The sequence below is a fragment of the Triturus cristatus genome, chromosome 1_1 (genome assembly GCF_964204655.1).
Source record: "Triturus cristatus chromosome 1_1, aTriCri1.1, whole genome shotgun sequence".
Lineage (NCBI taxonomy): Eukaryota > Metazoa > Chordata > Amphibia > Caudata > Salamandridae > Triturus > Triturus cristatus.
The window spans coordinates 956,021,864-956,047,517 of NC_140579.1; the positions used below are offsets into that span (position 1 = coordinate 956,021,864).

The 25,654-nt window shown below is 41.7% G+C and overlaps 1 protein-coding gene and 1 long non-coding RNA gene across 3 annotated transcripts in view; one reads left to right on the top strand and one right to left on the bottom strand.

The window, feature by feature from the left end:
- LOC146871373 (uncharacterized) overlaps nt 1–13,532 on the top strand; it is a 198,047-nt gene extending 184,515 nt beyond the window's left edge. Inside the window, exon 2 of the long non-coding RNA XR_014980992.1 lies at nt 11,729–13,532. This is a non-coding gene — a long non-coding RNA (uncharacterized LOC146871373). The remainder of the gene's footprint in view (nt 1–11,728) is intronic.
- The window catches only part of ARHGAP27 (Rho GTPase activating protein 27), a 1,125,989-nt gene that overhangs the window by 845,411 nt on the left and 254,924 nt on the right, over nt 1–25,654 (bottom strand). For both annotated transcript variants that reach the window (XM_085650850.1, XM_085650847.1), the window contains exon 2: nt 19,604–20,362. In XM_085650850.1, coding sequence (XP_085506976.1) covers nt 19,604–20,338 — 735 coding nt within the window. In that variant the 5' untranslated portion in view covers nt 20,339–20,362. The remainder of the gene's footprint in view (nt 1–19,603; nt 20,363–25,654) is intronic.

Here is a 25,654-nt window from a genome sequence, read left to right on the forward strand (position 1 = left end):
CATAGGAATCCATTGTGTGGTTTTCAGCAGAAAAGTTTCTGTCTATTTTCACAAACGAAAAATATTCCTAAAAAATTGTCTGTATGACTTAAACACATTCTTTCAACTGTTTACAGGAGATGCACCAGTGCTGGATCCAGGATCCACCACTGAGTTAGAAAAACTAACGATAACACTACTTACCTGCTAAGTGAATTTTCTGCACTAGGATCACATTGGTGATTATATGTGAAAAAATTTCGAAGTGTAAACTTTTAAAATGCAATAATATTCCTTAAAAATCACTACTGTAACCAAAACGCTTTTATTCAACTGTTTACAGGAGATGTCCAAGGACGGAATCTAGGATCCAGTCCTGTGGTTAGAAAAGTAATCTCTAAAGTAACTAATTGCATTTGACTAGAAATTCACATTGAGCTCAATGTTGCATTGTGTTTGAAATTGTGTTGCCCATTGCAACAACTGTAACTACTGTACTTAAAATTCTATTGCCTATTTGCAAAGTATTTAAACTAAAGTAATTCATTCTCAGAAAGTATATTTTGTATTGTAATGTATAATGTAATTATAATGTAATTAAAAAAATAAAATATCTAAAAATAAATAGTTTAAAAAATGTAGTAAATCAGTATCAAAAAAATCAGTATAACAATTAATACATTGAAAATTGTCATTTACAAAACCTTTGAAATTCACTGAAAAAAACATAGGTTTCAGGCCTGATATAGTTAGGAATTAGCATTTAAAAATCCTTTGAAATTCACTGAAAAAACCATCGGTTTCAGGCTTGATATAGTTAGGAATTAGCATTTAAAAAACCTTTGAAATTCACTGAAAAAAACATAGGTTTCAGGCCTGATATAGTTAGGAACTAGTATTTAAAAAACCTTAGAAATTCACTGAAAAAACCATAGGTTTTAGGGGTGTTATAGTTAGCTGGACATTTCACTCGTACAAAACCATTGAAATTTCTCCGATATAGTTAGTTGTACTAACTACATCTCGCGCGCCCGCAATCCACTGCTGATGAGGTCACATATTACATCATTCATGACATGGTCAGTGACATCACTGATGACATCTCAAATGACATCACTGATGAAATCACTGATGACATCATCCACGTGACAATCAGATACACCTCATCATACACTAGTATAACCTTTCATCACTCACTGTAAAATACAGAGTGCCATATTTGAAACCATTGACACACCAATACAAGTTTCTAAACACCCACTCAGGGATTCCTAGATCTATACACACATCTAATCACTTACCTATAGATTCACTCATACATGCTGTCAATGATCAATAGAACACTATCAAATATACTTATACACCTATATCGACATTACACACCAGCACACATCCTAATCATTTATGAAGTCATCCTACTCACTTATGCAAACAATGGATCATACTTACTTTTACTTAGCTACACACTTATACAAAGTAAACACCACTTCATCTATTCATATAAATAGTAACTCATACTTAGTGTGTTATAAAATCACTATTACAGGTATACAGTTATCCATACAGTCACTCATACAATCACTGAGTCTTATGTATACTTATTTATATACAACTGACACATACACTGGCTTTTATTTTTCTAGTTTGTTGGATATGTACCATTGAGACATATATTTGCTCACCACCACACCCATAAAGATATTCACTCACCCAAACAACTGTTATAACATGTAGTTTTAACTTCAGATACCTACTGAATCAACTTTTCACACATCTTTGGGCTGTCACACACCCCCCACCGAACCACACACACATTCACTCTCCCATACAAATACTCAGTTAACTAATCAATAACTAATGTAGACTTTCACGTAGCTAGTAACCAACTGGTGCAGCAATTTACAAAACAAGTGATACAGATATTCACACAGTTTAGTCACTATCCAATATATTTAGTGCGACACTATAAATTAGTCAAGTAAACAGTCAATCACACTGCTACTAAATCCTCCATCCAGATATTTATATTTATATATCCACTCATTCTTCAATGCAAATTGCTATATATATATGAAACATATTTAAATAACGAACCAAACCACATTCACTGAATGATATCATCAGTGATGTCATTTGAGATGTCATCAGTGATGTCACTGACCATGTCATGAATGATGTAATATGTGACATCATCAGCAGTGGATTGCGGGCGACCGAGATGTAGTTAGTACAACTAACTATATCGGAGGAAATTTAATGGTTTTGTACGAGTGAAATGTCCAGCTGACTGTAACACCCCTAAAACCTATGGTTTTTCAGTGAATTTCTAGGGTTTTTTAAATGCTAATTCCTAACTATATCAGGCCTGAAACCTATGGTTTTTTCGGTGACATATATATATATATATATATATATATATATATATATGTATGGGAGGGTGTAGGGTGATAAGGGGTATTTTAGGGTTTAGGGGTGAGTAGGTACATTGGGTTGTAAGGGTGTTTTAGGGTTAATGGGTGGGTAGAGATATATGGTGGTAAGAGTACTTTAGGATTTGGGGGTAGGTAAATGCATAGGGTGGTACAGGTAATTTTAGTGTTTAGGGGTGGGTAAGGGTATCACGTTGTAAAGGTATTTTAGGGTTTAGGGGTGGGTAGAAGAACAGGGTGCTATACACCCTAATGGAACCTCCTTACAAACGTTAGGGACTCAGCTGAAAGAAGTAATACACACAGAGGAATATTTGTCTGCACCTTACTAGGTTTCTGTAGAGTGGTGTGAGAGAAGAATCTTTAGGAACACACACCAGTACTGTAAAGTATCTGAATGAAGTGCTAGGAAATGCATGTGGGATGAATTACATAAAGGTGAGTACATGCTGTTTATATTTTACTATACTAAGGGAGATGGGTATATGGAGGAGTACTTTTGTGTTTTTAAATTTACCTGGATTATTCATACTCCTAATTAATAAGACAGATACTGATCTGTTGAGCTCTTAGATCCCTCTTGTTGTATGTTGTGTGCTGGTGCCTGTAAATGTGAAATACCAATTTTGTATCCTTTCAATGATACATGTAAATGTTCGCCTCTTCTTATACAGATAGGTACTTATGCGCTGGTGTACTGCAGTATATCACTCTCTCTGTTCTAATGGATGCGTATCTGCATGCACCAATGCTAGATGTTGTGTTTGTGCAAGGCCCTCTTTGTATGTGCGTGTATGGATGTGTGCTAGTGTGCCTGTACTGGTGTGGGTTATTCTCTGGCTACTTAGGTATGTCAATCTACATTTACTGATATTTGATGAAGTGATTGTACAGGCATACTGGATATGCATGTACTAATGTATGTTAATGTACATGTAACGATGTCTGATAATGTGTTTGTAAAGGGCTATTGTGTTTATACGTATCTACGAATGTGCATTGGTGTGCCTGTACTGATGTGTCTCATTTTCTGTGTACTGATGTGTACTGATGGACTATAATCTATCTATATAGATGTTTGATGTTGTTTTTGTACTTGTGCTCTCTGTGTGTATGTGCATGTATTGATATACCTTAGGTTGCCTGTACGGGTGTGTCTTACTCTCTGTGTACTACTATAGCCTTATAGCCCGCCGTAGCGGGCTATACCGGCTATTAAAGGCCCGCTCCAGCGTTAAAGGCCCGAGCCGAAGGCGAGGCACTTTAACAAGGGAGCGGGCCTTTACTAGCCGTTATAGCCCAGCTACGAAATGCTATACGGCTATTAGGACATTCTGCCACTAGAGGGCAGAATGTTCTAACAAATTAAACAAAGGCTTTAGGGAGTGCAAGGGGATTGAAATCCCCTCAGGCTTCCTGAAGCCTTTGTTCACAGCCTCAGCTGTGAACAAAGAAGATTTGGAATGTTGGAGCTCCAGGCTTTTACCAGCCATTATAAGCCCAGAGCTACTCCATTGTTTCAATGGAGCTTCCAACATTCCAATTTTATAATATAGCCTTATAGCCCGCCGTAGCGGGCTATACCGGCTGTTAAAGGCCCGCTACAGCGTTAAAGGCCCGAGCCGAAGGCGAGGGACTTTAACAAAGCAGAGGGACTTTAAAAGCCGGTATAGCCCTGCTACGAAGGGCTATAAGGCTATTAGAACATTCTGCCACTAGAGGGCAGAATGTTCTAACAAAACAAAGCCTTCAGGGTGCGCAAGGGGATTGAAATCCCCTCCGGCTCCCTGAAGTCTTTGTTCACAGCCAGAGCTGTGAACAAAGACACATCGGAATGTTGGTGCTCCGGGCTTATACCAGCCATTATAAGCCCGGAGCACTCCATTGTTTTCAATGGAGCTTCCAACATTCCAATGTTCTAATGAATGTTATCTTTTTTTTACTAATGTTTGATGTTGTGTTTGTACATGCCTGCTATTTATATTAGACTAGAATTTAGGGGGTTCAAAGATGAAGAGGGTAGATCCTAATAAGGCAACCTCAACTTTGTTGGATTTCTGGAGGGAGTGGAGTCAAAGAACCAGGAACATTTCTTTGAGTGATGGGTCAGCCTCAAACCAAAGGGCCTATATTCATGCCTTATTATACAGAGAGGGTCCACAGGACTCTGGTGCATCCTCGTCTTCCTCCACTTGGTGTACTTCCCACAGCAATCATTACTAAAGTTCTTAACTACAGGGATAGAGATGTTACCCTTGAGGAAGCAACTAGAATTGGAAATCCAAAGTTTGAAGATAAGATGATAAGGATCTTTCCTGACTACACTCAAAAAGTTCCAAAGCTCAGGAAGTGCTTTAAGGCTGTGAAACAAAATGTACTTCAAAGTGAAACATAAATTGTTTTCCCAGCAAGGGTACACGTAATCCTCGACAGGTGGTCACACTTTTTCACGTCACCAGGTGAGGTCTGGGACTGGTTGGAACTAGCTGACAGACCGGAGAGGAGCCTTCTACAGCCCCAAAAGTGTCATCCTTTCAGGACGGCTAGGCTGACTTGGTAGGCTGCTATAGATGCCAAGAGCCATGGATCCCCATGTCATGACTGAATGGTGGTGGTTAGGAACAATGGCATTTTGGCGCTTGATTTGCCAGGGTGCCTGAGTGTGCACCCGGATTGGATGGGCAGACCCAGCCCCTGTGGTCGGTAATGAGTCTGTGAATATGTAATTCACAGAAATAACTCCTTGATACCTGAGCCCTTCCACGACACCTGGCATGGGTTGGTTGCAGTCGACCTTAAAAAGGCCCTGTGGCCCTCAACCTGCAGGGCCAGATAAGGAGTTCTCTGCCTTTTCATAGGGGGGCGAACAACAGTTTAATGGAAGTGAAGCGGGAGCTGCAGAGGGGTTAAGATTCATTTTGGGAGAACGCCACTGCTGCTGTTAGCAGCACAGCGGTCCTGAGTGGGCAGAGTTCCGCTGAATTTAGTTTAGAGGTGCTGGGAAGTGTCACCTAGCCTATGTTGGGAATGGGTGGGGATGCTTGATGAGCACTCTCCTACACTAGAATAAACAGTAATTGAGGATACAGTGTTAGCGTAGTTGTCGTTCCTAGAATGTAGACCTTGCATAGACACTTAGTAACCTTTTCTTTTGCGTATCAATCCATAAAGAGTGCTTGCTAGGGTAAAAGGAGGGTTAGAAGCTGTTTTAGCTACGACAAAACTGATGTCAGCTTACATTGATTATGTCCAGTCCCCAGTAAATAGGTGGAGTTGATACTGGAAATATCACAATCATTTTAAACATACATGGGACGCTGAAATATAACCCTCTTTTGTGATAATGGCACGAACTATTAAGCATGTTACCTGGAATGTCGGCCGACTCACTAATTTTGTTAAAAGCTACAAAGTCCACTCATGTTTACAACAAGATTCCATTTTTACAAGAGGTGCATCTCACGGATGCAGAGGAGGAGAAACTCAAGATGAAGTGGAGTGGACAAATGTTCTCACATACCTTGTCATCCTATGCCAGGGGAGTTTTGAAATGGATGGCTCCAGAATTACCCTTACACCACAGACAGTCTACTGCTGACATTGAGGGGAGATATGTGTTGGTATGCGGGGTACTGGATGGTAGAGAGATGTGTCTACTGAACATTTATGCTCTGAATCAAGACAACAAAACTTCCTTTGGGGCCATATTGGATTTGGAAGCCAATCAATCAATCAATCAATCAGGAAATTGTAAGTGCGCTGCTCACCCATGAGGGGCTCAAGGCACTGAGGGGGGGGTTCCCAGATCTGTTTAGCCAAAGAGCCAGGTATTGAGGGCCTTCCTGAAGGTGTTCAGGTAGGGGGTGCAGCTGATGTCTGCCGGTAGCTCGTTCCAGGTCTTGGCTGCAATGTGAGAGAAGGATCTTCCGCCTGCTCTGGCTCAGTGGATGTGTGGGGTTTCGGCCAGTGCGAGGTTGGAAGATCAGAGGTTTATTTTGGGTACGTGGAAGTTGATTCTGTCGTTGAGGTATTTGGGTCCGTTGTTGTGTAGGCATTTGTAGGCGTGAGTGAGGATTTTGAATGTGACTCTTTTCTCCAGGGGGAGCCAGTGGAGACTTCGTAGGTGTTGGCTGATGTGTTCGTGTCAGGGGATGCCGAGGTGGCGGTGTTCTGTATCTGGAGTTTGTGGAGTAGGGACTTGTTGATGCCAGCGTAGAGTGCGTTTCCATAGTCCAGTCTGCTGGTGATGAGTGCGTGGGTGACTGTCTTCCTTGACTCAGGGGGGGTCCACTTGAAGGTCTTGCGAGGATGCGGAGGGTGTTGAAGCAGCTGGAGGTAACAGCGTTGACCTGTCGGTTCAGGGTGAGTGATGAGTCGAGTACAATGCCGAGGTTCGTGGCGTGGCCTGAGGGGATAGGTGGGCTTCCGAGGGCGGTCGGCCACCAGGTGCTGTCCCATGCAGAATGGGTGGTACCGAGGATGAGGACTTCTGTCTTCATGGCGTTGAGCTTCAGGCAGCTGTTGGTCATCCAGACTGCGACATCTTGCATTCCTTTCTGGAAGTTGAGTTTGGCAGTAGTGGGGTCTTTGGTGAGGGAGAGGATGAACTGGGTGTCGTCGGCGTAGGATACGATGTTGAGGCCGTGTTGTCGGAGGATGGCTGCGAGGGGAGCCATGTAGCTGTTGAAGAGGATGGGGCTCAGTGATGAACCCTGTGGGACTGCGGAAAACTAGCTGCAATAGCTGTTAGCATCTGCTGAAGCCATTTTGTTTGTGGCAGCCATTTTAGTTAGCTATGTGCTCGCCATGTGCTTTCTCCCTCTTCATTGTTGACTGCCCTTGTATTCTGCTTGTGTCATTTGATATAGTTAACTCTTTCAGCACTGAGCCAGAGCCTTGCACATGTTCAGAAGAGTCTGTAGCTGCTCATGCACCTGCCTTAGACTGTAACTGTTCTAACTGATGTCAGCAACTCATTACTCCTCCTACTTGTTGACTGTGCATTTTCTGTATGACCATCTATGTGTGTAACTCTTCTTATGTGTACTTGTACCGCCTCCTTTTGAGCCCCTGTGTGGGTAGAAAAGGCCCCTGTTCTCTGCACTCCTTAGACTGTCTCCTACAGTGGCCTGAGGGTACTGTATGGCGCAGTCTCCCTCATGTGAGGTTAATAAATATTTATTTTTGATATTACAGCTTCCGTGCCAATCTCTTCTTTCTTGGGTTAAAGGACCAGGTGTATCAGTGAACTCCTAAAAAGGTTTTTATTTCTTCAAATGGTGCCCAAATAGGGACCTCATCTGACAAGCGGCTATCCAAGGGAGTGGTCTTGACAGGAGACAGGAATCTACTGAGGAGGACAGGACAGGGATCTATTGAGGAGGTGCACTGCGCATGGATTCTTTGTCTTTGCAGACCAATGCGGTTCTGGTTTCCCTGCTCTGGTCCTCCAGGTGTTAGCCGCTCCCAAATGAGACCTTCTTTGGCGTGAGTATTCCAAAACGACTGTTAGGTCACTCAGAACTTGGCAGTGGTAGGCTGGAGATTTGTGCTTGGTAAGGTCGTCGACATTTGTTTGCTCGTTTGGCCAACATTTTGACTTGTTTGGAAATATGCAAATTGCAATTTGTATAGGCAGGTAATGAGAAACTGTGAAAACGTGAACGGCCCACTTTGAGTTAAGTGCTACTTTGTGTATAGTTTTGTATATCTTACAATATTCTTGGCATGCCTTTTTTCAAGCGCACTTCGTAGAATGTGCTGCTTTCTTGGAGGTACCAATGTGAATCTTGAAAGTACTCAGCTGACTCCCCCCAGAGGGAAACCTAAATAGGTTTAGGTATATTAAAAAAATGATATTTCTTCCCTGGTGACTAGTACATCATGGAACCAAATATATCTATACAAAGGATCCGGGTCTGTGCACTTAGTAACATTCATAAGTGGTGATATGCAGAGCGCTTTTGAGTGTTCTGCCAGTCAAACTAGAAATTTGGTGTATTTTTGAAAAAGGTCTGAGGCTTGCGCCTGGGTTTTTAATATGGCAGTCTTTTGGCTGTCTATGTCTCTTGGTGTAATTTCTGAACCTTCTTTTTTTTAGAGCTCTTTTTGTAAATATGACTTACAATTAGTATTTACAAATGGTCTGGTTCGAGTACAGTCTGTGGGCTGTCTCTTGCTTTGTCCTGAGTGTTGATTTGTGGGTTAATTTTTTGTTGTTGTATGTGGTTGTGGACTGACATGCTTGAAAGTACTTGTTTCAGTAAGCAGACTATGCTTTTTGTGTGAGAATGGCTTGCTTTAAACAAGCAGTTTTGTGTGTTCTGAGTGTATGACCCCATTGTTGAAAATGTTTGGAATAAGCTCAATTGGGTTTTTGTTGTTATTCTGTTATGCAAATGTCATTGAAAGAATTACATTTTAAAATTCAAGAAATGAATTATGTAACATGCTAAATAGCACATTGGAAGTAAAATAGTAACAAAATCTGGATGTGCAAATTGCCACAATGGTAAAGATTAATTAGAATTCACAATCAATAGAAATACAATAGGTCTCATAGAAAGGAAGAAAACAATTCGGTGCTTTACACACCTAGGACTCAATATAAAATGTTACAGCATTCTCCTTAGATACATTGTATTAGATATTAAAAGGAATTTACATTATCTGAGTAATTAGTTGCTGGTTAAATAAAAGCGCATCTTGTGTACAAACATTCAGAACGATAGATTTTGACTGGCTTGCAATGCCTGACTTTTAAATAGATTGAACCGTGCTTACATTTCCTGCACCAGGAAAAGAGCTTTCAAACAGCTGTGTTTAAGCTGTCTCACTGAGAAGGAGCTGTCTGACACACCAAAAGGAGATTAAACTTTTTCAGGACATTTCAATACAGCAAAGGGGTTTTTTCCTGAGAAAGGCGTAGACATTGACGCCTGCTGGTCAGAGCACAGCTGAGTAATTAACACATGGTTATTTCTAGCCACTAAATTACAGATTAAGCCATGGGAAGCATTGTATGAAGGCACATGCGTTAACAACTACTGATTTTAAAAGTGAGAAAAGACAGTTTCATTATTTTGGATAACAGTGAAAGGATTAAAAGTAGGGATTTTCTTTCTTGTTGCTCTTTATATAAGTACATCTGTGGATCTGATAATCACTGCTCTTTAAAAAGTGGTGCAAGCTATTTTAGGTTTAAGTAAAGCTTCTGTGCTTAGTGTTATAAATAAATGCATTTAAAGGCAAAAGGGAAGGAATGAGGCTTGCTTTTCATATGTGGAAACATCAAAAGGGTTGGTGATAATAAAAAAAAAGAAATGTGACTATATGAAAAAAAATGTATTAAACATAATTGCACTAAAATCGGTTTTTGATCTTTGTAATGTGTAATAATCATACTGTGAAAAATATAAGCTCCTAGCATCAAAGTTGAATTTAAGTAGCACTTAACAACAATGTAGGGAGTGAACTTTCTCTTTACCCAGGCGTATAAAAACTCATTTTTTAAGGGTATACCTTATACATTTCTGATCCCCCATTCCTGGGATATCTAGAGGACACTCTGGGGGTCCCTAATATGCCAAAACAGTGTAGGTTATTCATTTTTTAAGTGCCCATACCACCAAAGTCGAATTTGGGCAAAATTTACTTTTTAAAAGCAGTTCTGCCACTCAGGGCAGTTTTCAAACTGATCGCAGGCTTCAGTAATACACTCATGCAAGTATAGAACAAGCAGCTGACCTCTAAACTGCTACAAAGCACACCACACACTGCACACAAATGAAAATAAGTATAAAGAAACCAGCAGAAGTTATTATCCTACCATTAAATTTATTAGACCAAAGGTACGGAACAGGACTGCCTTTCAGCTGTGATTCTTCAGAGTTGCTTTGAATTGGAAAGACCGCATGGAATAGCCTTACTGACAGGGGACAACAGGATTAAGGATCAAAGGCCAAGGTCTGTTTTTAGAGCTGACCAGCCCTACTGAATGTGAAACTTCCACGCAGGGAGCCACTGTGACAGTCCTGATTCTCACATTGTAGGGTAAAGCACTACAGATCTGTTTTTGCTAACATTAGCTACAGGAAATATTGCATATTCTGTTAGAAGCACATGGGGATATCACTGTTTTCTTGAGCCATAATACAAGTTTAGGAGCTCTGCAGGTGGGGTTTATCCTATTGAATAACATTATCAAGGTATAGCAGCGTTTGTAGGTCATATGCAGAGAATAGCTCTGCCATGTATATAGCACTAGTGTTTTTAGTTTAAAGATTACTGTGCAAGGGCTACAATAAGGAGGCAATGAAATTCAGTTTGCATTCATGTGCCCTCATGTTACACTAGTACAATTGCTAAAGGAATTGGTAGTTGGTTATTAATGTTTTCTAGCTAGCTCAATGTGCTATTTACCTCCTACAAGTTTGTCTGTGCCCAGCTGCCAAACATAGGGGTAGATAGTGTCGACAGAAGTTCACCTGTTTCAGGTTTCCTACTGTTGAAATGGGGGAAAGGAGGTTAGCTCCTGGGCTAATTAAGGGTAAGCAAATTTATGTTTTCTCTCTCTTTTTCTTACTCTCTTTTGAGCCTGTCTAAACTGTCTACGAAACGGCCATGAGACATTTAAATGGCTATTCAGTAATACTGTTTTTAAATTGTTAGAATTAATAAAATGAATAAAAAAATCAATCATGTTACTGCCCATCCTGTCTGATAAAATTATGAAAGGATGAGTAGTCCAGATTGCTGTTCCCTTATTTGACCTTTCAGGGGAAACTATATGTTATTCTCATGCTACATACAGTTTTGCAAGGGCATTGCTGGTCTTTTATTAGTTAGTCTGTGTAATTCAGCTGACAGCCCTTATTAGAGCTAGTGAATAGGGTTTTTTCCTTTGAAAATGATGTTGCATAGTCCACATCGTGAAAAGTAGAATGCATAAGGTTTATAATGTCAGGGAAGACGCCCATGTGATCCTCAGCAAACATTTTTGAAGGAAAATATTGTTTTATAGGAGTCTGTTTGTTACAACATGTTCTGCTGGAGAAATGTATGTACCCACTACGTTGAGTTTTTTAGTTCTTTATGTAAAAAGAATCCCTGTTAAAATAGCAGTTTTAAATTTTACCGCTGCGCCTATAACATGAGAGCATGGTCCTAAGCATACAATGTTAGATAGATGAAGTGGTTCTTGGGTGCCTTGCTAATGTATGGGGTGCCCCAAGACTGAGAAGGTATTCTGAGACTATCCTCTCTGTTGATAGATTAATTGTATGCCTTGTCTAAAGACCTTTCGTTCTGTCCACCAATAGATATTTGCTGCCTTACAACCATTGCCAGAGCAGTCTGGACATCAGATCCAGCCTGAGGAGTCAGCACCAGTCCAGCTTGAAGCCAAGGTGAAGGTAACCAGCACAGGCATTGCCTGCAACTAGGACCTCAGTGAAGGTAGAAAGCCGGAAGCACTGGGACGTGAAGTTTGTACCCCTGCCACTGTCTTGGGCGAAAGACGGGGTCACAAATCAGAATGGAGAATTGATCCTTTGTGTATCCAGTTTTTGGTGCCCAGCTGAGAGTCACAGACCGACCAGGACAGCAAGGAGGCTTTTGCTTGAGGTGACCCCCTTTGAAACAAGGGTTGCTTCAGGTACTTCAGCATCACGCCCCTGAATCCTGGCTGTGAAATAAATGAAAGTTTACACCTTTGTTTGTTGATCAAGGAATGCCTGGGCATACTGGGTACAATCTGTGGCCCCAACGAAAGTGCAGTGTGCCAGAGGAGCGATACAGGAGTTAGGGAAGGACTTGAGTTCAGGGTACAGGTGCTGTGCCTTTGGTGCCTGTTAGATTAAAGTGAAGAAAACTGGTGCACTGCCTGAGACACTGGACAGGATCGCTGAGGGCATTAGCCCCGGAAGGTGATTGCCCTATCCTGAAAGAAGAAACTTTTCCCTTGAAACTAGGCCGTGATTTTTTTTTTGAGTTGCAAGTTGTGCAGTTCCACCTATGGATGAACAATAGGAGCCTGCCTGTGAGGCTCAGACGGACACAGGGAGAAGACTCCCCTCTGGCTGGTTGTACAGCGACTTCAATTTCCCAAGGACTTCTTTTTGTTAGCAATGTACCCCTTTGGTCGTCCCATTTTTGAGGAGGAGCAGCCCTTTGCGGCTCCTCGTCCCAATTCCCATGGCTCCGTTTGGTCCTCCTGGTCCCCTGCATCCAGGATAATTTTTGTAATGATCCTTGTATTTTCTTTAATATTTGCATTGGTAATGTTTTTCTGCAAGAGAAACATTTTGCTAAACAATCGATAAATTCTTCTTTGCCCTCTTCCTAAGTATATTAAGTGATACTCTAGCTCTCATAAAAAGAACATTGGAAAAGTCTATTGAAAATATTTTTTTATTAGATATGTGTTCTCCTGATACCTGTGTGTTAATTATGACCTAATGCTCTGTTCCCTTTGTACTCCTTCTTATACCTTACATATACCCGCTTAATGAAATGTTTAGGAATGAAAATGCCTACCTAGCAATGGATCAGAATATTAATGAATTTATGAGAATAAATGTGCAAAATATTTCCTATATTCCTTCTAGATCATAACGGATGTCTTCAGCTGATGCTAAAACGGCCATCTGTGGAAAACTAGCTGCAATAGCTGTTAGCATCTGCTGAAGCCATTTTGTTTGTGGCAGCCATTTTAGTTGGCTATGTGCTCGCCATGTGCTTTCTCCCTCTTCACTGTTGACTGCCCTTGTATTCTGCTTGTGTCATGTGATATAGTTAACTCTTTCAGCACTTAGCCAGAGCCTTGCACATGCTCAGAAGAGTCTGTAGCTGCTCATGCACCTGCCTTAGACTGTAACTGTCAGGCTGTTCTAACTGATGTCAGCAACTCATTACTTCTCCCACTTGTTGACTGTGCATTTTCTGTATGACCATCTATGTGTGTAACTCTTCTCACGTGTACTTGTACCGCCTCCTTTTGAGCCCCTGTGTGGGTATAAAAGGTCCTTGTTCTCTGCACTCCTTAGACTGTCTCCTACAGTGGCCTGAGGGTACTGTATGACGCAGTCTCCCTCACGTGAGGTTAATAAATATTTCTTTTTGATATTACAGCTTCCGTGCCAATCTCTTCTTTGTTGGGTTAAAGGACCAGGTGTATCAGTGAACCCATAGAAAGGTTTTTATTTCTTCAGGACTCCGCAGGTGATTTTCGTGGGGTCGGAGAGGAAGGGTGGGAGTCTGATCCTTTGGCTTCTTCCGGTGAGGAATTATCGGATCCAGTTCAGGGCTGCTCCTTGTATGCCGGCGTCGTGTAGTCTGGCGACTAGTGTGCGGTGGGAGACGGTGTCGAAGGCCGCTGTTAGGTCGAGTAGGATGAGGTCTGTGGAGTGGCCTTGGTCCAGGACTCAGGAGGGTGCGGATGTCGTCTGTGGCGGCGAGTAGGGCGTGTAGCCACATATCTGGACATCTATATGATCTGGACAGGAGACTTTAATTGTATTCTGGACTGAACTATAAAAAAAACAGCCCCCAGGGACCATATAAAATCAGCTATGACCACCACGCTATCTAAGCTCATGGCTGAATATGGATGCAAAGACATCTGGAAAAAACTCCACCGTGATGCAAAACAATTCTCGTGCTACTCAGCTACACACAATACAGAAGAGGAGACAGGATACTAACCTTGCAAACTATTAGTTTGAATGTTGTAAAAATTCAGTACTTAAACTGGTATTATTTATCAGATCATTCTCCTCTCTTGATGGAACTCCTCGCTGACAGACCTCAAGCCAGTATACCTATTTGGAGGTTAAACCCACAGGCACTGACAGATACAACCATTTGCACAGACATAGATTCTACAATCTTGACGTATTTCCAAGATAACTGGGAATCAACAAAAACAAATTAATGGGAAGTCATGAAGGCAATGTCGAGGGAAACCTATATGAATAAAGCATCCAGGGCTAAGAGACAATCACGATCGTTGCAGTGAAACGCTGTTTCTACGCCGATCGTATCGCCATGTCAGGCAATAATGCCAAGGAGCTGTTTAATGTTGTTAAAAGCTATGTGTCGCCAAAAGCCATAAACAATGCCCACACTCCCTCCCTTGCCTGGTGCGAAGAGCTTTCTGACTTTTTTATGAATAAAGTTAGATCACTTCAATTGCTCTTTAGCACGCCAGCGGCTCAGACCAATCAGGTGCCCGCGGACCTTACTACCGTGTCTGACACTGAAACTGGCTTTTCCTCCTTTTCTGTCATACCCCTGGCCGAGTCCCTTGCTGCCTTGACCTCTTTAAAATCTGGCTCCCCTCTCCAGCCGCTGTGTGATGCTGTAGTCATCAATCCTCTGGTGAACCAGCTGATTAACGCATCTCTGCGGTCGGCCTCAGTTCCTCCCGCCTGGAAGCAGGCTTTGCTGGTCCCGCTTATAAAAAAGCCAACTCTGGACCCCCACACTCCGTCCAGTTATCGTCCCATCTCTCTGCTTCCGGCGTGGCCAAGGTTTGTGAGAAACTGGTCAATAAACAGCTGACCCACTACATTGAACAGCAGGGCTTGCTGCATCCAGCTCAATCTGGATTCCGTGCCTCATATATCACTGAGTCTGCCTTGGTGGAAACCACGGAGGCCATCCAGGAGACGTTAGATGCTGGGGGCAGGGCAGTTCTGGTCCTTTTGGACCTATCGGTCGCATTTGATACTGTCCCCCACACTCTTCTTCTGGCCCGCTTACAGAGGCTAGGTATTGCTGGTGCCGCGTGGGAATGGTTAAAGTCCTTCCTTAACGGCAGAACCCAGCAAGTTTGGATCCCCTCTTTCGCATCTACGATTCAATCCGTGCAAACAGGGGTTCCTCAGGGATCCATACTGAGTCCTTTGTTATTTAACCTGTATATGACCCCTTTAATCCAGTTAGCCGAGGATCTTGGTGCAAAAGTGGTAGCGTACGCCGATGATACCCAGCTGCTATTCACCTGGAAAAGCACGAGTCCACTACTTTTTACGTCAGAACCTGCCTGTCTGCGGTTTTCAACTGGTTTGCTTCAGCCCAGCTGAAATGCAATGAGGATAAAACAGAGATATGGTTCTTTGGGGCATTTCCTGCGATGTTTTGGCATGACTGCTGGCCTGCTGATGCCCCTCGTCCATCCCCTTCGGGTCTTCCAGTGAAAAAACCTCGGGATTTGGTTCGATGAAAAACTCAGCTTTGTTAATCAGATTAGTAAATTGACAGGTACATGTTTCGGCATTCTGAAGCTTCTTGGAATTTTTTTGCCCCTGCTGCCTCTCTCCGCCAAAGAAACTGTAGTCCGTGCCCTTGTCACCTCCCGGTTTGATTATGCTAACGCATTGTATGTGGGCCTCCCAGGCTATCTTATGGATAAGTTGCAGGTTGTGCAGAACGCCGCTGCGCGGCTGCTGCTCGACTTACCCAAACACATTAGCGTGAGGCAACATATACGCAACTTGCATTGGCTGCCGATTAAAGCTAGGGTCATGTTCAAGGCCTTAGTTACGGCCCATGCTGCTCTCTACAAGTACGGTCCGGCGTATCTGAGGAACCGATTCTCGTATTATGTCCCGGGCAGAATCTTACGCTCTTCAAACACTTGCCTGACCTCCATACCCAGAATCCGTTTGAAAAGAAAGGGGGGCAGTTTCTTGTCTTATCTTGCAACTAAGTCTTGGAACTCCCTTTCCCTGGAGCTCCGCTGTCTTCAAAACCCTATTCAGTTCAGAAAAAAACAGAAAAACCTTCTTATTCAACTAAGCTTGTCCCCTTTCTGCCTCTACCTTTGTTTTCACTGGCTCACGTTTCTTTCTGGGCTTGCTCTGGGACACTCTTCTGAGTAGCTGTGCGTGTTATAAATCACCAATAACATAACATAACAAATTACATAACAAGAAAGTGACCCAATCACAGAGATAGGAAGCTGTACAACCTCAAAACAAGCTTAAATTGATAGAAGCTAAAAGGTGGCAGGGTAAACTCAGAATGCTTTGGCCAAATTCACATTGAGAGATACTGGCAACGCCTACATAGGGAGAACAAGAAATCAGGTAAATTATTGACATGGTTGCTATATAGGGAGAAACCTGCCCCAGTCCCACTAGCCATAAACAAGCCAAATGGGATGCGAGTGGTGACCCAAGAAGATATCAACACAACAATGACACTGTTTTGTACTGCTCTTTATAAATGTTCACTACAGGTGGAATATTCGCCTGATATATCTGGAATAATCATGGCAAATGGTTCAGTGCAGACTTGGAGTAGAACAAGTAGCTAAACTAGAATTGGAAATTAGAAAAGATGAAATACAGGAGGCAATTGGAGGATGGCCAGGGGAGGTCGTCAGGGGAGGATTACTTCCCTACATACTGGTATAAGACTTACACACTTCCTTTCCTTAAAAATTTGCCTGAGGCGTACAACTGAAACAAGTAGAGTGATAGACTGCCATCATCCATGTGAGAGGCTATCATCATCATTGAATGGGAAGCCAATAAGAACTCCTTGGAGCCTGTCTCATACAGATCCCTGCCCATGATGGACACCAATGTTAAAATCCTTTGTAAAGTTCTGGCCAACCTAATACAGGTGTCAGTGAAATCACTGGTTTATAAATACCATTCCAGAGTTATTCCAGGGCACACCACTTTAAGGAATATTAGTAAACTCACCCATAAATCGCATGCTAAAAAGCATATGGAAAAAGAACTGTGCATTTATTGCCTTTGTTATAAAAAAAAAAGTGTGCAACACCTTAGAATGGGCTATATGTTTACAGTTCTGACTGAGTATAGATTTGGTAGGAAGTATTTAAGTTTGGTGCGATACCAACCCCAGAGCAAGGCTGAAAACAGATAGCATAATCTTTGATAGTGGGAACATAGATAGCATCTCTAGACTGGTGTCCAATTTCACCCTTACTATTTGCACCTGTGTTGGAGCCCTTAAGTAATTTCCACTCTTCGGGCAGTCCCTAACAGAGCTCTATACATTTGGCAAAGGATCTGGCCTAAGAACCAACTGGGGCAACTCTGTGATATTCCTAATAGGAGGCTTCCTAACTGGGTCTCAAATGTGAAACAGATAGGTTCAGGTACCTGATATTCAGGTGGCTCACTCTGAGGAAAAACTCTCTCTCTCTCTCGCTCTCTCTGTATATATATATCTATATATATACATAGAAGTCTTTATGAAAGCTAGAAAGGCTATTAATACTTTTGATACTCTGCTCTGGTAAACAGAGTAGGGCAAAATTAGAAACACTTACATTAGAGTGTCCAGATACAGATCTTGCACGCCCAATTTGAGTCAGCTCCCACATGCAACAAAATGTTGCCCACCGGAGGATAACTGGGAGAAAAGGCTGTTACAGTGCTCTGTTGAAAATGAACCCCTCCCTCTGCTACTTATGAGAGTAGGGCTAAACCAAAGCAGTTGGGGCCTGTTTGATCCTCTTGAGACACTCCCTCAAAACCACTGAGCACAGTGAGCACTGCGTTCCCAAGCAGGCGGCCCTCGTACCCACATACCAGCTAATGCAGACACATGGCCCTCCCTTATATCCTGTCATCCCTTGGCCCTTCCCCTCGCTGAATCCTCCTTGCACTTGGCTTCCCTGGCTGACCTTGGATTGGTCTGTTTTAATGGCGCCCAGAGTGGCAACTGATGTTATTGTACTGCATATAAATGCTTTAAGCCTATTCGTGTATTGACACCGAGATTAAGCAGTTTACTGCTTTGTTCTTGTTGTGTACTGTTTGTTGAAAATCTAATAAACAGATTCTGAGTGAAACACTAAATCAGTGATACAGAGTGCATTGTGGTCATTCGAGTACCTTTGTGCTTCCAGATGTGACTGAATTATATATTTTTAATTTCTGCTCTGCTTGCAGCTGGAAGTATAGTGTGCTATAATTTGTGGTTCTTTGTGCGCTGTACCTATGATTTATTATGACATTGAATTGTTTGTTATGTTCTCATGTTTTGTGATGGAAAAACCACAAAAAAAAATAAAGACATTAAGAAAAAAGATGCAGGCTTTTGAATTAAGAGAACTGTGTTTGTTTCTCTACAGTGGATGGCCCGTTTAGTTGCATGACAGTGAAACGTAATGCAAACGAAGCTAACTCCATAAAACCCATACATGTACCCCCCACTGCAAAACAAAAGAATGATTGAGCACACAGATGACATTTAAACAAAGTGCGTATATTGTAGCCTAGGCTTGTTTCCCATAAGGAGCACCATTTTAAAAAACAGGCTGCCTACCCGACACTGCTCACATCCACAGCAGAGGTCAGAAACAAGACCTTCATATCGTAACCTATAACTATAGAACGAACACTCCTTGACGCATGTGAAAGGCTGAAAACTACATCTTGAATGGAAGATTGGAAGATAGAAGGTAGTCAGAGCTGTTAATGCAAAGGCACTTGATTGAACGTTAAGCTCTTGTATACATCTTTAAAAAATCCAATAAACTCAATTGTGCTGGAAATAAACCACCTCGTATCACTGATGCAGTCTAGTTGTCATTTGTTGTCATAGATGTGCCAAAGGAAAATCTAAAAACAGATAGCTACGCATGCCTAAGAAACTACAAACAGTAAAAGTGAACTGCACACTAACACACTTTAATGTGGCACACTTGAACATGTCATTAGAATTGCAAGCTGATTCTGATGGTTTACAAAAAAATAAAAATAGAAACATAGGAAATGTTAGAACACTGGAAAAACTTCTAATGTTTTACTTTTGGGATTGTAATGTTAGCATTTGACAGTTTGACAGCGAAAACACAATAACGTATTTCTTCAACTTAAATATAAAAGAAAAGTGAGAGAGTGTTCCATAAAGTGCTAAAAGTATAGGCTACGGGTAAATGGATAGATGTCATTTAATAAAATAAGACAAGAATAAAGGGTTTCACTTCCATTAACAAAGGCTGTATTTTGAGGGTGGGATATAAGGCCCATTCTCCATAAACTTCCGAAAATCTTGGTGTAAACAGGTTAAACAAAAACCTATTACTTATAGACCTCTGTTTTTTCTACAGCTAGTACAACAGCATAGATTCTATCCTACGTATTAACAATGGCTTCCCAACAGTCACACATTTTATGCAAAACACAAATCCAGTACGTGTGCCTTACCTGAACTTTGTAATTGTCCTGCGCTTGTGAGTAAACTCTACCACCAGCTACAACCTCTGACCTGCGATCGCCAGCCTTCCTTTCAGGAGTAAGCCTTGCGAGATCATCCAACGACTGAGACGAACGGATAGAAGACGGGGCATTGAACTCTGGTCCATACATTGTCTTCCTGATGTGAAGCCTATGAAAGCTTCCAAACGTTTTTAGTGGCGTCAATGAGATATTTGAGCTACATCTTTCTTCTCCAATTTGCGGCAGTAGATCCTCTCTTGAACTTTTGCAAACAATGTCTGGAACAAAAATGTCAGGGATTGACAGGTTTGAGCCTGACTCCTGTTGTGAAAGGTGGGACTGGTGAAGGTTACTTTTCTGAATATGAGGATTACATGGGCTATCATTTTTATCACTGACAAATTTATACATATATTGTTGAGAATCTACAACTGATGTGTCATCGACAAAGTCTGCGCGATGCAGTTCATTTGGCTCATTGTAAGACATGAGTCCAATTGATGGTTGTATTCCAGGGGGCAGTTCCTTGACATATTTGGCAGGGATGTAGAAAGGTTTTGACCGCTCATCTCGTCTCACGTGCCACCAGTGATCATTTGTCTTTTTTAAAAGTAAATATCTCTCATTGGGTTTGATAGAGATTATTTTTCCATCTTTTTCTGTGTATTGAAATTCATATTCCACCAGAACGTAGGCGTTTTCTGTAACTCCAGGGTTCTGCATTATACCAGCTCACACTTTGCCACCCTGCAAAACAACCACAGACAGCCTTAACTATAAATATTTTGAAAACTCCATAGCTTGTTGTTTGGAAATTATCTATAGTACATTATGCTCCTGGTCACTAGAATTATGCAAGTCCACAACCAGAATATAATCCACATTTGAAAACAATGGTGAACTATGAGCCAATACCAAGAAAAAAAATGTTTCCAACTCAAATGGGTCAATATTTCAATAGGTCAGCAATCACCTGTCCCCTACTGACTGCTGTAGTCATGCACGAAAGAGATTTATGATCCCTAAATGAAAGGTTGTGGTTTAGTGGTTTTGTCTACAGCAAAAATGCTAGGTCTCTCATTATAGTAATGGGTGACACGTTCTGCCCAGTGGCAGATGGGGCTATTGCCAGGCATACAGTATTCCTCAATACAGCATACGCAAGGGTGTCAGGCAGGGATTCAGACTGGCAGAAATCTCCCACCTGCAGAAGACCCCACCTTTGATTACTAGCTCTTAATTTGCTTGTGGTGTTCCCAAGCAAATTTCAGGGAGCATAAAGCGCTGTCAGATTAATAAATTTTCATACAGAGCTTGGTCAATAAAACAATATAATTCAATAAAAGTGTAGCACAATAAGCTCCACAAGAAAGACAGAATGGGTACGTTTTTGAACCATAAAGGTTTGTAAAAGGTTAAACGTTTACAGAAGGCAGAAATCAGATTAGTAACATTTAATGATCAAAATATGTATGCTTAGAATAATATGCAATTCAAAATAAAATCAAAATCTTATACATCAAAGGACAAACCAGCATGGAGTCACCTCAAAGGGAGAGACAAAGGGAAGTTAGTTGTCTCACTTGGGAGAGCACTCTAAATCTCTGACTGTGCTCTGCATCAAAAACAAACCTGAATTCTAATCTGTACTGCACTAACCTAAATCTCACAATTTTACCAATCTAAACACCTACATTCAATTTTCATGAGACTATCCAATCAAGTAAAAGCATACTGATGCAATTATATACTCGTTAGGTTTGCAGGATTCTTCAGACTACAGCTTCTCTAATGGTCCTTCAAACTTATGCTATCTGTAACAAGATGAGGTACAGGAGCCAGCCTGTAACCTGCAAGTGTTTTTAGTGAATATGCTATTCATTAAAACATTTCATGATTATCACAAATAAAAGAAAACATTTCTTCACATAGGAAAAAAGGCAAAGTAACATTGTACTCGGTAATTACAACTCCAGCTTAACCTAGAAATAAAATGTTCACGTAACACACACCAAGATAGCAAACTACAGTAGCCGTTTTAAAATTCAGGTCTTGATTAACTATGGTAAATCTAAATGTAAATGCACATGTTTTTTCTACAAATAACATTTGCACATTTATGTGTTAATGTTGTGTTAAGGCAAAACATTTTAATATAAAAAAGTGGTACCACAAACTAAGGGGCCGATTATGATGGCGGGGAGACCGCCACCAACAGGCTGATGGTGGCAGTCTCCCCGCCATTGGAGACATGTTTCCCGCCCGCCATATTACAATGGCAGGCGGGGTTTCCGACCCCCATGCATCCGACGGGCTCCTTGAGCCAGCCAGTGCAGTGGAGGGGCTTGTAGTACCTACCATGTTGGCGGTGCCTGCCAGCCACCGCCTTAGGGATTACAATGTCCCATTCCACCGGCCTTTTCATGGCAGTTAACCCGCCATGGAAAGGCTGGCGGAAAGGGACTTTGGGGGCCCTTGATGGGCCTCCTTTCCCCCTAATCCCCAGACATGGGACCTGGGGGGCACCTAAGGTGCCCCCATACAGATCCCTGCACCATGTGACAGGCACCGCATGGTGCCTGCCACGTAGTGCAGGGATATGTAAATTGTCTCTTTTTGTATTGCGGCGGGTGCTGCAGCCAGCAGCACCCATCACAATGCGAAAAATAGATATTGCGACTGCCGTGGTGGCGGTTTCATCAAAATACCTATGTCAGGACCGCTGACAGCCTATCGGGCGGTCCCAACCCTGATAGGGTGGCGGGCGCACATAAGTCCACCAGCCATCGTAATCGGGCCCTAAGTTCTGTCCAATATAATCAAGAAACAAGATGATGCGAAGGAACCAATCAAATAATAATTCTTTCATAAAATGAAGGAAACCACAAATTATCCTTCACGGTAAATTAATTAAATATATGAATAAATCATCTGGTATTGATATCATTGTCTGAACACAGTGTCATTTGATAACTTTCCTTTATAAATATTTAGATAAAGATTCGCACACACATAATTCAATAATGAACATAAATGTATTACTCAAAACATAAGAAAAGCAGAAAATAATTTTCAACGACAATTCAATATAATCCTTATTGCCCTAAAGAAAATAATGGATGTGGACACTTCTGTCGTGAACATTCCATTGGTCAAAGTAGCCCCATTGTGTAGTACTGAGAGGTATTGAAAATTACACCTCTAAACAAAGTTTCTTAGTGCTACATATGTCTTATTTGGACAATAATTCAAATTCATCCGGGGCTCTTTGTAATCAAAAAGTCGACGCGTTTCAGCCCAACTTGCTTGGGGGCCTCATCAGGACTAGGGTATATAAGGGAAAATTTCCTGGAACCACATCGGTTATTTCTCACCTCACGACAGTGTAGATCAGGAGCTGAAGAAACTTAAAACGTTTATAGACGTGGCTCAACAGTATATTGATGGTATCACAGTGCGTTCATAGGTCTCTTGTTTTGGGATGATGCAGACCTCAGACAGAGCTTCCGTGTTGTCTAAACGCGAACCGCCAAAACAAGAGACCTATGAACGCACTGTGATACCATCAATATACTGTTGAGCCACGTCTATAAACGTTTTAAGTTTCTTCAGCTCCTGATCTACACTGTCGTGAGGTGAGAAATAACCGATGTGGTTCCAGGAAATTTTCCCTTATATACCCTAGTCCTGATGAGGCCCCCAAGCAAGTTGGGCTGAAACGTGTCGACTTTTTGATTACAAAGAGCCCCGGATGAATTTGAATTATTGTCCAAATAAGACATATGTAGCACTAAGAAACTTTGTTTAGAGGTGTAATTTTCAATACCTCTCAGTACTACACAATGGGGCTACTTTGACCAATGGAATGTTCACGACAGAAGTGTCCACATCCATTATTTTCTTTAGGGCAATAAGGATTATATTGAATTGTTGTTGAAAATTATTTTCTGCTTTTCTTATGTTTTGAGTAATACATTTATGTTCATTATTGAATTATGTGTGTGCGAATCTTTATCTAAATATTTATAAAGGAAAGTTATCAAATGACACTGTGTTCAGACAATGATATCAATACCAGATGATTTATTCATATATTTAATTAATTTACAGTGAAGGATAATTTGTGGTTTCCTTCATTTTATGAATGAATTATTATTTGATTGGTTCCTTCGCATCATCTTGTTTCTTGATTATATTTGTCTTACCCAGATGCGTTTGGAAATACTGGGTTCCCCCTTTCTATACATAAGTTCTGTCCAATGGCACACCTGATGACAAATGCTGATTCTACACTGAATTGGTTCCAGAGACAGGACATACGCTATTTAATATAAGCCATGGCTTGTGCTTGTCTTATCTTGGAACGTTTAGGGAATGTTGCTGGTAGATAAAGGGCGGGGGGGCCATAGGATATCCCTGTCAAAGGTGGGTACCAGATGGCCATCATCTGCACAGCAGACATCGTCAGATGGGAAAATTATCTGATATGTTCTTTGGGTGTCACTGCTCAGATGGTAGGTCCAACTCATTAGGTTTCTCTACTTCTCCATCTACAACCACTACAATCCAATAACACTGTAGATCACACTATAGATCAAGGATTAAGCTTGCTTTAGTGATGTAAACCGTCCTAGATGTTGTGAGAGAACAACTTCTGTGGTTGGCAAATAAGGTTTCAACTATTACGTTGGTGTTACTGGACCAGAATGAAGCATTCAGTACTGGTGATCATTGTGAGAAACTTAGGGTATTGGTTGAGAGAGATGAAATCCTCCTCAAACAACAACCACAATCTTCACCAGGATGAACCACAAAAAAGTAATTACATTTACCTAGGCTTCACCCTTTTGAAGCTTGGCACAAAAGCAGTCAGGCTTAACTTAGAGGCAATGTATAATGTATTTATGCAGCACACAAACAATAATAAAGTGAAAACACAACAGAAGAAATATCCCATACCACTCTAAGAAAATAGAGTGTAGTTTAACAAATAAAATGACATCAGAATGACAAAAACCCAATTAGTAGAACTAGTCCTTCCAGCAGCAGGGCAGCAAAGCAGTACATCTTCTGAGTCTTCTACGGTTCCAGAAGTGATCTGATGAGTGGTTCAAGAGATCCAATATCTATACCTGGTGTCAGCTTTTGAAGTGGGGGAAGCACCTAAACCAGGCCCACATCTGATTTTGGAAACTTCCTCCCTTCCCCTTTTCAGGTTCCAATTTTTGTGGGGTCATAATAGTCTGGCATCAAGTCCCTATGTGTGTGTGCTGGGGCAGCACTCTGAAATGTAATAGAGGCACGGAACAGTTCCGATATCAACCATCTTGGATGGTTGCTGGCCCATCCTGCCAACACCTAGCCCTCCTAGCCCTCTTTCGTGTCACTGTCTGGGAGGAATACACAAAGGCCAACTGTCAACTACACCTCGTCATGTGGCCCAGGACACAAGCAGCAGGCACCTGTAAATGATACCACGCTCTTCAGACAAATCACTCCTACTACTCCGGTGAATGAGTGCTTTCATGTTCATTTCATTTTAAGGTCTTGCCTAGGCAGCCCATCTGTGGGATTTGAGCATGCCCCTCGCTTGCCATTTGTTACTGTGAGTGCTTTTCAAAATTTCGTTCCTTTCTGTGGCTAATTGTTCACATTTGTTCCTCCTTTCCGTGGATGGTTCTTGCCCCTGGCGACTGGCCCTATTACATGTAGTATTGCTCGTTTGTCTATTTCTGTTTGTTTCGTTGCACTCCTCTTCCGTTTGCTTTGGTTCGTTTTTTTAGTGGGCACGGGGAGAACCGATGCGGAGACTCAAACTCGGTTCCCCAGTTCCAAAGCCGGAAGCTCTACATCTTACACCACATCCTCTTACCAAAAATTGATAGTTTTCTTTTTAAATGCCTACTCGGGAAATCGGACTGCTTGGTTATGTATTTCTCCTCTGACTTGGGTTACCATGTCTCTTGGCATGAGCAGTGTTTTTTCCATGTACTGTAATGTAATGTGTTTTTTGCAGCTAAATTTGAGGTTTGCAGGGGA